This window comes from Mustela erminea, chromosome 6 (assembly GCF_009829155.1).
Source record: "Mustela erminea isolate mMusErm1 chromosome 6, mMusErm1.Pri, whole genome shotgun sequence".
Classification (NCBI taxonomy): domain Eukaryota; kingdom Metazoa; phylum Chordata; class Mammalia; order Carnivora; family Mustelidae; genus Mustela; species Mustela erminea.
The window spans coordinates 123,086,803-123,102,341 of NC_045619.1; the positions used below are offsets into that span (position 1 = coordinate 123,086,803).

At 37.6% G+C, this 15,539-nt stretch overlaps 1 protein-coding gene across 1 annotated transcript in view; it reads left to right on the forward strand.

Moving 5' to 3' along the window:
* The window catches only part of MALRD1 (MAM and LDL receptor class A domain containing 1), a 763,833-nt gene that overhangs the window by 93,318 nt on the left and 654,976 nt on the right, over positions 1-15,539 (forward strand). Inside the window, exons 11-12 of the mRNA XM_032349560.1 lie at positions 6,137-6,283; positions 11,248-11,345. Coding sequence (XP_032205451.1) covers positions 6,137-6,283; positions 11,248-11,345 — 245 coding nt within the window. The remainder of the gene's footprint in view (positions 1-6,136; positions 6,284-11,247; positions 11,346-15,539) is intronic.

The window sequence follows — 15,539 nt, forward strand, 5'->3', positions numbered from 1 at the left end:
GCAATAGGCTTTGTGCTGTGGGAAATTCTGAATTAATTCATCTTGCATGGCTGAAACTTCATACCCATTGAACAGCAACTCACCATTTCCCTGTATCCCCCAGCGTCTGGTAACCACAGTTCTATTCTCTGATTTCAGCAGTTTGAGTATTTTAGATAGGTGGTGTAAATGGAGTCATCATGCTAAGTGAAATAAAGCAGCCACAGGACAAATAGTGCCTAATTCCAAGTGATAAGTGCTCAACAGTTATTGATATGCTCCTGTATAAAATAGAGGCATTGCATTACAATGTATCTTTACATATTTCTAATAAAATAATTAAAATATACTTTGTCCCAGACATATCTAAGGGTGTACATTGGCTAGCTGAATAATTTACATATAAAATGTACCTAATCTCCAGACAGGTGCCACAATATAGATGAACGTTAGACATTATGTTAAATGAAACAAGTCACAAAAGGATAAATATTGTATAATTTTACTTATATAAGGTACATGGAGGAGTCAAATTCATAGAGACAGAAAGCAGAATGGGGGTTACCATGGAGTAGGCAGAGGGAAAGACCGGAGTTGGTGTTTAATGAGTATGGAGTTTGACTTTGCAAAGATGAAGTTCTGGAGATGGGGGATGGTGATGGATGTACAACAGGGTGAAGGTATTGAACGCTGCTGCATGGTACACTTAAAATAGTGAAAAATGTTCATTCTATGCCATCTTTATTTTTCCACAAAACTTTAAAAGTATATGTGTATTTTTCAATTATGATATGCAAAAGGACTGTAAGTATGTTCCAAAAAAGATGGGAGCATGGACAGATCTGTGTTCACATCAGAAAGGTGTGGGAAATTCTGAAGGAGGAGAAGTTCTTCTAATTTTTTTTTTTTTAAAAGCTTTTAAAATGCTAATACAGAGGCACACAGTGGCTCAGTCAGTTGAGCATCTGACTCTTGATTTCAGCTCAGGTCATGATCTCAGTGGTTGGGATTGAACCCCTGGTCGGGCTCAGTGCTCAGTGTGGAGTCTGCTTGAGATTCTCTCATTTTTCCTCTCTCATTTCCCCTACTTGTGCTTTCTCTCTCTCTAAAGAAATAAAATCTTTTTTAAAGATTAAAAAGATAAAATGCTGTGCAAATGGTGACACTTCACAGGAGAAGTTGGTACAATATTCAGGTGAAAGAAGCTTAAACCAAGAATTCCGGGGAAGTACATTTAATGTTTACTGTGATGCTGTCCCTGAATGTCTTTTATATTTTGAAAAAAAAAAATGCTAAAAATTTCATGTTACACAAGGGAAGGATACATGGGAGAAAAGATCCTTGTGGTTTCTCAATAAGTATTAACAAATGTTTATATAACATCATTTTAATATCTAGTAGATGCTTATTGAATGGAACATTCCCCATTTATTCCCATATATTTTTCTAATATAATAGGAAATTGACTTATTTCTGAACTAGAGGATTCATAAATATTTTAATTTTCATGATCCAGAAAAATTTTTCTCAGCTGTCACAGTGAATTTTTTTCTTCTTCTGCCAATATGCTGCAGTGGTTAAATATGCAAGAGAAGGCTTTGTCATAATTTTAAAATATTGCTCTGATGAACTCAGCAAAATTTCACTCAAATTATGAACAGTGGTATTTCTCATGCTCTGATTAGAAATAGTGAAGTGTGTTCTACAATCACAGAAAGTTAAAATAAAAGCAACCAAATAATCAATTCTCTGTAGTGAATACATTCTACCTATAATATAAATAGATGATTTTTTAAAGACATTATACATATTTAGCATTTATCATAAATGGTATTAACAGCGTTTATTAGTGTCCAGGATGTGTTTGGTTCTCCTGGTTTTCTTCAGATATTTATAACTACACCTTAAACTTACTGAATTATGTAGGGAAGTTTTAATGTAAGAACCTAAACTTTGGTGACTGAAATTTGATTTATATTTTATAGCACAGTTAAGTTCTAGAATACTTAGCTTTAAAAAATGTCCTTTGCATTATATGGGGGTAAATGTCATTGGTAAAAACAGCTGAGCCATTCACTAAGATTTTCATAGAGATGACTGTCCAATTTTGCTTTCACATATTTTTAGGGTGATGAATTTTAAAGACTAATTTTCATTTTTCAAAGGACAGGGTGTTTCATGTTTTACAAAAAGTGCAATGATTGCCATTTTACCTGGTGAAACATCAGATATGGAAGAAAGCACACATTTCAGAAGCACTTATACAATCCAATGTTATTTTTTCTTGACATCTTTGTATCTTTGCAGTTCAGTGACCTAGGAACAGTTGTGAAGAGCCATGGAAGGATTTGGTGATGGTTGGGTCACATTGTACTTTCCGTCCACCCTTACTAGTCTTACTGCCGTTTTGTACCATTGCCTATTTGGGGAATAAGATGGTTACTTGTTCCTTCATTGGTCATCTGCAGTGAATAAGATTGCTATTTGCACAGATTTATTTCCTTTGTGTATTAATACATAATATTTTTAAAAAGATTTATCTGTTTGAGAGGGAGAGAATCTCAAGTAGACTTATGCTAATCGCAGAGTCCCACACAGATCTGGATCCCACAACCCTTAGGTTACAACCAGAACTGAAGCCAAGAGTCAGAGGCTTAACTGACTGACTCACCCAGGTGCCCTAATATGTAATTTATAGCCTACAACAGGACAATATTGAATTTATTAGCCAAACAGGGACACTTGAGGTGGGGGAGGAGAAGGCATTCATTATTATGCTAGGACAACAGGCATAAATTGTGGCAACCCAGATATGTGGTTATCCTACCCATAGAAGATTTTCTATTCCAAGAAAGTGTTTTCCAGGGAAGAATTAGGGTACCCTTGGGAGTAGGTGGAAGGGTTCCCTGACCAAGTCCAAAACCAAGGATTTGGAAACTTTAAGCAAATTTCAGTGGTCAGATATGTACTTTGAGTCTTGTGTATTTCTGGACTCTACCAACTAACTGAGAAGAATTCTGAGGTCACTTAACAAGTGGCAAGGTTCATAGAGAACCAAGGAACTAGACCAGAGGATTTTCTGGATGCCTGGGGAGACCATCACAGCTCCTCATTGGTGCTTAAGTGTATGTCAAAAAACAGAACAGACTCTTCTTTGAGGAGTGTCAGTAGTATCCTATGAACTCTGTAGGCAGAGTTGAGTAAAGAAGAACACATCCAGAAGCAGTAGGTTTTCAGTTAGGTGTATGGGTGAGTGGCATTTCCTTGCATATTGATTCACCATTAGGTGATACAAAACATCTTTTCCTTATTATATTGTACTTAACTCATGTCTATTTTGGGGGAAATCCATTTAAGTGAGAATACAGTATTTGCTTGTAAAGGAAAAATAACGTATCCATTATGACTGTCTAAATTAGCATAGCTCTGAGATCTAAATGTTCCCATGTAGAGAAAAAAAATTTTTTTTATAAACATATAATAACTTTTATCCTCAGTGGTACAAGGTCTGTGAATCGCCAGGTTTACACACTTCACAGCACTCACCATAGCACACACCCTCCCCAATGTCCATAACCCCACCCCCTTCTCCCAACCCCCCTCCCCCCAGCAACCCTCAGTTTGTTTTGTGAGATTAAGAGTCACTTATGGTTTGTCTCCTTCCCAATCCCATCTTGTTTCATGTAGAGAAAATTTAAGTGGTAGTGTTACTGCATAGCGCACTTCAGTGTTTTAAAAGTTGACATGTTAGTGATGAACTATCTGGTCATGAAACCAGGCATCCCTGTTTATAGAAATCTGAAGATCCTTTGATTATTAAGCTATAGTGAGCTTTTGCAGTATACTGGTCAATTTGGTCATTATTAATTTTAAAAATATTTATTATTTATAGAGCGAGTGAGTTGGAGGAGATGCAGAGGAGAGAGGGAGAGAGAGAATCTCAAGCAAACTTTGAGCTTGACATGGGGCTCGATCTCATGACTCAGAGGTCATGACCTGAGCCAAAGTCAAGAGTTCGATGCTTAAATGAATGAGCCCTTTAGATGCTTGGATTTGGTCATATTATTGAAAGTTGAAAATAATGATTAGGAGCAGTTTTAAGGTGATAGGATCTCTGGTTTAGGGAGGCTTCACGGTGTGTAAGCTTTGGTGTCGGACGTTCCAAAGCCTAGATGTTCCATTTACTAAATTTACCGCAGACAAGTTGCCTAGAGCAGCTTTTCTCTTTGGGGGATGATTACCCTTACTGTGCTGGGATTTGAAAGGACCAATGGTAATAGATCCAAAAAACCTGACATGTACTGGGAGCTTCTGGTAACATGTCTGTTGTTCTTATTACTAAAGATAATAGCGTTCTGATCCTAGGGAGCTTGCTAAAACTTCAGGTTTGTGAAAACTTTGGGTGTATTCTGACCAAGAGTTATTTCATCTCCCTTCACCCGGTATTATAAAAAAGCTTATGCATGGAAAGGAATATGTAGAAATAAATTTTTGTGTTACGTTAATTTATTCCCCAAGCTGTTAACTAAGATAGCCTGATACTCTGATTCTTATTTTAGCCAAAGGGAATTTAAGCACATAAAAACTGATGTCTCAAAAGCACAAATCCTGTTGTTAGAATTTTTAGTTTATGGCCCAGTCTTGCTCCTTTTTTCTCGCAAATTTGGTGGCAAAGCTGGTAAGGATTCTGTGAAGCTAACTAACCCCAGACACTGACTTAATCTAGAACTTATTTTTTTTTAAGTTATTTCATTTTTTTTTCAAGTTTTTATATAAATTCTAGTCACGGTTCAGTGTTAAATTAGTTTCAGGTGTAGAATTTAGTGCTTCTTTGGTTACATACAATACCCAGGGCTCATCAGAAGTACACGCCTTAATCTCCATCACCTGTTTAACACCCCGCCCCCATAACCCTCTTCTTTGTAGTTGAGTCTGTTTCCAGGTTTATCTCTTTTTCCCCTCTCCCATATATTAATCTGTTTTGTTTCTTAAAGTCTATGTATGAGTGAAATCATACAGTGCTTGTCTTTCTCTGATGGACTTACTTCGCATTATACTGTCTAGCTCTATCCACGTTGTAGCAAATGGCAAAATTTCATTTTTTATGGCTGAGTAATATTCCATCATATATACCATCCCTCCTTTTTCCATTCATCAGTCGATGGACATTTGGGCTCTCTCTGTAGTTTGGCTATTGTTGATATGCTGCTATGAACATCAAGGTGCATGTCTCCCTTCAGATGAGAATTTCATATCTCTTGGGTAAATACCTCATAGTGCAATTGCTAGATCATAGAGTAGTTCGATTTTTAACTTCTGGAGGAACTTCCTTACTGGTTTCTTTTGAGATCAATTTATTTTTTTATTTTTTTCCTTAAAAATATTTTTTTTATTAACATACAATGTATTATTAACCCCAGGGGTACAGGTTTGTGAATCGCCAGGTTTACACACTTCACAGCACTCACCATAGCACATACCCTCCCCAGTGTCCATAACCGCACCTCTCTCTCCCTACTCCCAGCAACCCTCAATTTGTTTTGTGACGTTAAGAGTCTCTTATGGTTTGTGATCAATTTAGACACTTAAGTATTTCCCAAATTCTTAGTTGTGCTTTAAGAGGGAAACAAGAGCAAAGTTCAAAATGTTCTAATTTACCTGCATTTCCAAAGTGGCTAGTCGTTTTATTTATTTATTTACTTATTTTTGAGAAACTGTTAAAATAGCATATCAGAATGAATACCAAGGGGCCAACCTCAAACTCTTCAGGTGTCCAGAATCAATTCCCCTCTTTCAAATGGATCTTTTTAAAACTATGAACTCAGCAGGTGAATCCTGTTGGTCTTGGCCAGTGCATCGGTTAGTGCCTTGAAGAGCTCTAGTTTCAATGGGGAAGGCTAAGTACAGCAGAGATGGCCAGCCAGGATGAAGCATCCCACACTCGCAGTTAGAAGAATATAGAAGGACGGTTCCTCACACAACACACGGAAAACTTTGCGGCTGGAAAAAGTAAAACCGTTTTGGGAATCAGAAGACATTTATTACAGAGTGGGATGATTGCTCTGCCCTCCAACGTTGATTGGCTAATGTGAAGTCAGTGTTTCAGGAATTAAATTTCTTGCTTGATTTCTCCTCACCTGTCTTCCGTGTGGAACAGCACATCCCCTCACGTGTGACTTTGAATCTGGTTTCTGCGGTTGGGAGCCATTTCTCACAGAAGATTCGCAATGGGAAATCATGAAAGGATTGGCCAGTGGAGAGAGCCACCTTCCTGGTGATGATCACACAGCAAACACAAGTCATGGTAGGATATTTTCCTTTTAAAAAAATATTGGTTGCCTTTCTGTCATGTTGCAGAATGATGAACCTTTGTGTTTTCATTTCTAGCTATAGGCTACAAACATGGAGCTCTGGTGTGTCTCGCTTGAAACTCTCCTGATCAACATCATAATTTGAGTTGAGTTTCTGAAAATAATACTGTTTTCATAACCAACATTTTTGAGGTCTCATTTTTTACAAGGTTGGGCTGAAAGCATGGTGAGAAGGGAAGTCTTCTGATAATTTTCTTTAGTTGCCAGAACTCATGTACAATAGGCTTGTTTTCTTTTTAGAGCAATCCAATTTTTGCAAAATAGGAAAAAAATACTTTAATCTTTCTGGAAAAGAGAACAGAGGTTTAGTGCTATCTATAAAATAAATCGACAAATGTTTGAATGCAGTTTAATCACTCTTAAATCTTCTTTATAACAATCTTCTTTCTCATGTATTTTTAACCTACGTTACAATTTCTCCATGTACTCTTAAAATACAGCAGTCAAATGACACATAGCATTTTGATCTGGGTTTGTGAATCTCCAAGGAAAACAGAAGGGTTTTGTTCTACTTTCCCTTGTTGGTGTCCACGACATTGCCTAGGTACATGAATATCGTATTAACTTTATAAAAACACAACTGCACTGTCGATCCTCTTTAAGCTCATATAACCCCCTTGGACATTATTTATTTCTCCTTTGAGATTTCCGAAGAGGTATGCCAGAGCTAACAGTGTTGACCGTGTTTTAAATTATAGCCACTGGAAACTGGAGTTGGTGGGGGATGTTAGGGGTTGGGAGGGAGAAGTCTAGCCATCCATCTGTGGTCTAAAACTATAAACCCAGCTTATTTGGCAGTGGAGTAAGGTCTTACTTTTTCTTTTCATGGCAGTGAACCATATTTTTTCTTTCAGATTCTGGAGGATTAAAGTTTGAAACAGGACTAATGATGGGAGCTCTAAGTTAATAGCCCACTTTCTTTAAGCTCATATAATGTTTCTTTTTCTGCTCTAAAACCGTTGACTGAATCCATATCCTGTACTACCACCTGGGGTACACAGGTGGAAGCCATGCTCCCTGCCTCTGGGGTGGTCTGAAGTCTAGTGACTGAAGCCAATAGGTGAGGATTTGCACTAAGATATAATCAATGTTTTATATGAGATGGAGGGTGACTCAGTGGAATCAAGAGGCCTTCCTGGAGGAGGTGACTCCAGAACTGAGCACTGAAGGGAGAGTTGCCAGAAAGGCTGAAGTAAGGAGAGGTATTGAGGGAGGTGTTCTAACTGACGGAATATCCTGGAAGAGGATGGGAGAGATGTAGGTGGTTCTGGCTGAGTGATCGGTATGTCTGGGCAGAGTATAGAGAAGATGAAGCAGCCAAGAAAAGAGGGGGAGTACGGAGTGCTTGGAATTTGAAATCTCTCTGGAGGCTCATGGTAACCATTCTGTCTATGAAAGCACGTGACCCATTAGTTTTATTCTAATAGGCTGAGATGCAACACTTTTCTGTAACACTGAATGGCCTGTTGATTACCCTTTAAAGGAAGCTCCGTGGTGGTTCAGAGGCTGGAACTTGGCCTGGCTGGGGGCTGTAGTTAGGATGCCTTAAGAGCTATCTGGGAAGGGTGAGACACACTGAGGCCTCTGGCCATTTTATTGGGGCTCGCCTGTCAGTGTGTTCAGTCTGGCTCTGTGCCTGGGTCTCTGGGGGAGATGGGTTTGCTGCTTTGGGGAGTGGAGCTCTGCCATGTACGAAATGGTGCTTTTCTACTTTTCTACTCATAAGCTGCTCACATGGTGCATGGGGTGGCCTTGGGTGACTTCTTTGAGAGCAGGGTGGCAGAGATCCCTGTTTGCCCAGGGGTAAGTCAGGATGTTGTTGACACTGCATGAATTCGTTAAATGCCTTTGTGCCCCATTTTTTTTTTCAGCTAGAAAATAGGTAAAATCAAAATATCTTTCACATAAAATTATTATGAGGATTAAATGAAGTAATACCTGCTAAGGCTTTTAATGTGGTAAAAGTCCACTAAATGTGACTGTCTGTTGTCTGTTTGTTCTAGTAAGAAAACTAGGAATACCACCAGGGCTGTGATAATAAGAAAACATTTATTAGTAATCTTCAGATATCGTGTAATTACCACTGAATTATGATTTATGCCAAAAAGAGATGTTAAAGTTCTCTTTTGTTAAATATTGAAGGACCCTTTTTTCTTTTTCTGTGATCTAAACAATGCTTACAGATAACAATACACTGATAGAACTGGAGGCAGCTGTTATAATTGAAAGTGAGAGCGGCAAAGAAATTGCAGCAGTTCTCTCTGGAAAGGGCACATCAAGGAGTCCCTCTGCCATTAAGTCTGTCCTTTACCTGTGATTGTCATTGTGACTTTAAGATGATCACTAGTGGTCTTACATCGCAAATGAGGAGGCGGAAAAATTGTACCAGGAAGCCCTAGGAGAAGTGAAGCGGGAGTTTCTGGGAGAAGCTGAGGATATCTCTAATCATTTCTGTATTTAGGGTCTTATTGCTAAAGTTAAAAAAATAACTTAATCACATTTCTTTGTTTCCATTTACCTTATCAGATTTCTTACTAATACTTATCATTATTTAACAATAGAAGCCTTGGGAGTTTCTACTTTTATGGTAATATTATTGGCAAAACATGAGAACTGTATTTCTATTTTCTATTATATTTGCTAAGTATATTATTTTCTTGACTTACATTCCCTAGGCCTATAAGATAATGTTAGTCTAAGGTAATTAATATTATCTGTGATTAATAGTGATAGAAATCTCTAGTTTCTCATTTTAATTAAAGTAGCTTTGTTGTTTGCCATTTAGGGTATTTGTTTTGGGGTTGATTATTGGTCTGCATTTAATTATTTACTTTTAATATTTTCTTAAGTTTTTTAAATTGGCAATGGCTGTTTTTTTTCCACAGTCTTCTCAATACTTGTTGATCCGAGTCTGACTCTACCCTTTAATTTGTTGATCTGAATGACTGTGTTGATAGAGCAGCTAAATTAAACTCAGCTTCCATTCATGGAAAGCTCAGTTTGGTCAGGACATACAATTTTTTTGATAAGGATTTCAAATATAATTGATAACTTTTTTTTTTAAGATTTTATTTATTTTATTTGACAGAGATTACAAGTAGGCAGAGAGGCAGACAGAGAGAGAGAGGAGGAAGCAGGCTCCCTGCTGAGCAAAGAGCCCGATGCGGGGCTCGATACCAGGACCCTGGGATCATGACCCGAGCCGAAGGCAGAGGCTTTAACCTACTGAGCCACCCAGGCTCCCCATATAATTGATAACTATTTAATTGGAATTTTGTATCTATGATCATGAGTGACATTGCAGTTTATTTTTTATTTTCCTATTTCTGTAACTTATAAGTTAGAGATATCTGGCAGGGAGATATCTGAGTCAAGGAGTTCTTCATATTCTTTAAGACTTAAGATCCCTTGAATAATGTTACAAGTATTCCTTAAAAATTAAATAAAACTCAACTGTTTTGCCATATATGTCCAGTAGATTTTTTTAAAATCACTTTTGTAGTCATTTTGTGGTATACCTAATTTATTCAAGCCTTTACTGCTTTTAGAATTTGGAGTTTTAGTTTATATGTCCCGTCCTTTATTGACTGCTTGTTTGAAATTGTATATATTGTTTTTAAATGACCAGGGCACTAGGATCCTTGAATATTTGTTAATTTGTAGAATTTTGATTAGTCTTTTAAAAGTATTCAATTGAATTTTAGTTGAACCTAAGAATTTTTAAGCTGAAACAATTTTTTCAAAATCCTCTCTTCCTATGCTATTCTTTTATAGGTGAAACAGAATTTAATGAGCTTATATAGTTTCTCTCACTCTTGGTTTGAAGTTAGGGAATAATAGCTTTTATTCTTCCCTGTTGGTTTTGGGATGTTAAAGCCCGTATAGAGGAGTGGCTGCCTCCAGTCCATAGAGCATGTGACTCTTGGTCTCAGGGTTATGAGTTCAAGCCCCATATTTAAAAAAGAAAAAAAAAAAAAGTCTGTATAAACTGGTTCTGTTTTTCTCATTCAGAGATGATATTGCTGATTTGCAACCTTGGTTGTTCGGTTAAACACGTGGCCGTAGCTATAAAATAATACAGTTTAATTCTGAAATCCTTTCCGTGTAGTTAGCATTAACCAGTATCTAGGAAAATCACCTTCTGAAAATGGTATTTTTCAGTCAAAATTGTCTGCTTTCCCAGTTGCCCATCACTTCGTGATTATCAAAGGGCAGGATCAGACCTTGACATTGTTCTGCATAGCCTTCCTTGTGAATTTTCAGTATTCGAGGAAGCCACCCCTGACAGCAGTTCAGAATGTGTGATCTTTTGAGCTGCTAAAAGATGTTATCCTCCTGTATGTTTGCCATGAGCGCATCCACGGAGTTAAAATCTAAAAGCAGTTATTTTGTTAACGCTCAGATTAGATCTTTAATTAAGCTTTCATCCCCACTAGCACAGACAACAATGTCAAACATGTAAGCCCCAGGAGAAACCCAGTTCATTCCACAGGCTCCCATCTTTCAGTCCTTTGTGAAGAAACTTAAAAATAATGCTCTCGTGAGAATTTCATAAGGGCGTGTTGACTATCTAATTGTTAGCTTAGAAGCTTCGTTTAATTTGATTATAGATTCTAATTATGACCCAAGTTAAGACATTAAACCTATTCGTTTAGGGGATTTAGATCAAGAGCTTGTTTTTAATCAATTGGATTTTATCTTACTTAATATTATCCATATGAAAAAGCTTGGTCATTCACAGAACTAAATGGTAAATAAGTAAAACATGTAATTTTCTTGTTGTGATTGACAGTTGATTGTCTGTAAGGATAAGATGTTAGAGCAAAGGACTGCTAAATGTATAAGAGAATTTGTATCCATGTGACTTTTACAAATTATTTATTTATTTATTTCGTAGGCTCATTCATTTATTTCCGATCCCATCAATCTCCAAGAGTGGCCAAGCTTGGAAGTCCTGTTCTTACAAAATCCCTCACTGCCTCTACCCCATGTCAGGTAACCAGTTATTGGAACTTCCATCCACCATTCTATGGTTGTAAACTGTTAGGTGTGGGTTACTTGGGCCAGTAAATGACTGCTTTGTTTTGCTGCCATTTTCATGATGAACTGAGAGATTTATACAGACTATCAGCACGAAATGTCATGTCCTTCCAAAAGACCATTTGCAGTCTATGACTTAAATGGTTCTTTTGTGAGGCCTATTAAAGAATATTTCTTTCATTTTGTATTCTTTCCAAATAATCCTTCCAGTAATCCAAAGCTGTGGGTACAGGTTGCCAAAGCTGCTGATTGTTTTGGCCAACAGTGTTAATTGAGTAAAATAAAATAAGCCAAGCAAGTGCTTGCTGAAGGGAAGATGAAAGGGCAAATAAAGAGAAAGAACTGTGTGCAGAAAAAATAATGACATTTTCTGAAATTTTATGTCTTCAGTTAGTCTTTGTATGCCAAGTAAACACAGCAGGCGACACGTGCTCAGTCCGTTTCACCAGCGTGAGAGAGAAGAAGGCAGAGAAGGACTTCGGAGCCTGACAGACCTGGTTCTGATCTCCGTTCTGCCACCGACTCTATACTCTCTTCGAGACTCCGTGTCCACACTGGCAGTGTAATATTAGAGTACCTTTTTTCACCTGGCTGTGAGGATTATCTGACAAAGTATCTGGCACATAGTAGGTGTTCACTAAACAGAATTCCTTTATTTTCTGTAGAACTAACACCTACACTTCGACGTTTCTGTTCAGCTTGCTTTGTTTTCTATCCTTTTGAGCATTCCAGCAAGCCTGCAGGCCCTCAGGATTGCAGTTTAATTTTTGTAGTTATCAGAAGACAGTGCAGATCGATACCGCTGCACACCAATTCGTCTCCTGTAAATGTGGGGGTACAGCAGTTTATTCTGGCATTCCTGCTGACAAATTACATATTGTTCAGAGGAATAAATCTAATTATGTGTTCAACTTGATATAAATCTGAATGGGAGTGCTCAGATCTCTTAATGGATTGTCCTCTCTCTCGTTTTTTTCCCTTGTTATTTCTCTGTGGGGATTACATGTAAAATAACTGCCTGGACTCCACTTCGCCCACAGGCATTCTACCTTCGCTTTGTTTCGCTGTGTGATAGATACAGATTTTTTTTTTTTTTTTTTTTGAGAACTCCTGAGGCATTGACTCGTTCTGTAAAAGTACTTTTCAAGCTTACTTAGCCTTAATTCAAGGTCCTACACCAAAGGGCTGGGATCACCATTGTTACATACATAAGGCATTGGATACTAAACAATAAAATGTATTAATTCTACTTGTTCTGTGGAAGTCTGAAAGCAAACATTAAGAGGTTATTGAAATTCCCGAGATTCAGGGAGGAAATCATATACATTTTTTCTTTTGAAAGATTATCCACATTTTCCATTGATGTGTGCTGGTAGCCATTAATCTGTATCATTGGGATTATGTTTCAACAGATGGTTGTTTCCACTTGGAAGCATTTTTCTCTGTTGTCACTTAGGAGTTTAGCGCTTGTGGGGCCTCAGTGAAAGCCATGGACAGTTTGGACACTTGCTGATTTATTTCTCAGAACCAGTACTCAATCTCCCAAGGCCTCGAATGCTGAGTTTGTGGTTTGTCTTGCTTTTTAGAAAAGTAAGAGTGTTTCAGGGAGCCATTCCAGACTGCTAGAAGAGATTTGTTTTTTTTCCCTGCCTTTATCTGTATCTGCTTGAATGTTAGTACTTTTGAGTTAGAAGGATGGATATTTGCGTTACTTTATAATACTTTTGGTCTAGGAAGTGGAACTAGACAATTAGAGAAGGTTGTCTGTAGTCTGAGATACACATAGCTTAATGTCTTTCCCAAAGGGGTATTCTAAGAATATAGTATTACTTTTTTACAAGTCTGTGGTACTGTGTGATACTTTCTTTCATAAAAGTTATGGAATAAACAAACCAAATTCTTCTTGAATTATCAGCAGTCCAGCCAATCTTCCTAATTGGAACATATTGATAATACTTATATTCGTGGAATAGCAGATGTTAGTCATTATAAAATGGTGAAGTTAGGCAGGGACATACCGAAGTTGTGTGCTTTGATATGATTAAAGTCTTCATTTTATGAAATTACATTTTTTTCCCTACATAATCATACGAAGCTAATGCATTTCAGAACCTTTTTTTTTGAAAGGACTTTAAAACCGGGAAGCTTTCTTTTGAGTCTCCTTTTCTAACAACAGGCTAGTAGAGTCATTTTGCATGAATTATCTTGTGCCTTATGTATAGCCAGCACATGGCATCAACACGTGCAAACTTTCCTACACCCACTCCTTGCTTAAGAAGCGGACTTTAATTTAAAGACTTCAAAAGTCCCTTCAGTCACTGTTGGAAACTTGGCGTTTTTCCATGGAATAGCCAGGAGATAGGACAAACAGAACACATGGAGGCCAGAAGCTACTATTTCTTATTTGTGTTGAAATGCTGTTACTGTTTTGAATTAACTAAAATATCCAATATGAAGGAGATTTATGGTAGGTATTAATACTTTCTGAGTTCTCCTATTTGAGTTACTATATAAAATCACATTTGGGGGGACACCTGGGTGGCTCAGTGGGTTAAAGCCTCTGCCTTGGGCTCAGGTCATGATCCCAGGGTCCTGGGATCGAGCCCCACATCGGGCTCTCTGCTCAGCAGGGGGCCCGCTTTCCCCTCTCTCTCTCTGCCTGCCTCTCTGCCTACTTGTGATCTCTCTCTGTCAAATAAATAAATAAAATCTTTAAAAAAATTACTTTTGGGGCTTCATGATTAATTAAAGACAGGATGATTGATATTACAAAGCTCCTGTTTTCGAAGCTAGTTTGCATACTTGTCTACTTTAAAAACACTTCCCCCACTTGCTTCACACTTGTTTTAATAGTCTTTAATTTTAAAAATATCATAAAATTTTTTAAAAAGTGAATGAGTTTATCAGGGAAAAGATAGATGAAGCAAGAGATGGGTTGGTTCCACAAATGAAGCTTATTAGATCCAGGCTACACATTTGAACTAAGTTTTCCAGCAACCAGTAGAGATGGATGAATCATCATTTGGTTTAGATCTAAGGCAGTAAAAATAAGAAAACAAAGCAAAAATAGTTCTTGTGAGAATTCTTTCCTGAGTGCATACAGTGATAACAATGTAAACATTCTTGCTCTGATTTGGCACACACATACTGCTTACCTGCTCTGTGCTGACCACAGCCCGCAATTCTGAGAATACAACAGAGACAACCGAAGTACGTTTGTCCTAATGAAATGTCGATTTTAGGGATTCTGATGGCAATTCAGTGTTAAAGTGCTCTGAGAGAGTGGGTACAGGATAACAATAATAATCCACTTAAAACAATTTTCAACAAATTTTGAAAGGCCATGTCTTATAACGTTCCCCAAGTGAACTCATGTCAATGAGAAATACAGTAAAAAAAAAAAAAAAAAAAAAAAAAACAACAACAACAAAAAAAATGATGGAGTGGGACTTGCAATGGTGCAGTCACACTTTGTCCCCTGATTGTTTTGTTCAATCCAAGTGTAGACGTTAAAGTAGGGCATGGATTCTAGAGGTAGTAACAGTGTATGGAGGAAAGGCTGAGCCGGTACCCTCTCCACCTGCGCTTGAGCAAAACACATGGAGGCTAATCATTTAAATGGAAATAACATATTTTACTGAAGATTTGAAACTTCTAATTAAGCTTATTCAGATGAAGAATAGACAGGCAAACACGTAATTATGACTAGGATTAGAGAAATCACTATGGTAATGTGGAGGGTGTGTGTGATGAATGATCCCCACTCAACATGGACTTAGTCCCAGCTGAATTTTGAGGAGCTACATATATATCATCTTTTTTCTCTCTCTCTCTCTCTCTTTTTTTAACTATTTTTCTTCTATGTCTTGAAGATAAAGCAGGTGTTGCACATACTAGACAGGGTCCTTTGTGAGGCAGAAAAAGCAGAAGTAGCTGAGCATTTGCAATACAGCTGAGAAAGAGCTTTAAGATCTGGCCAAGCAGTTCTGAGATAGGAAAAAGAACTGTAGGAAAGTTGAGGAAACATACAGAACCTTTGAAGAGTTAGAGTTGCAGCTGGACACAGACCAACATCGAATGAAACAGAAATAGGAAGAAATTATTTTCAACTTGTAAATAATGCCCTGGAAGGTCATTCACAGAGTTAAG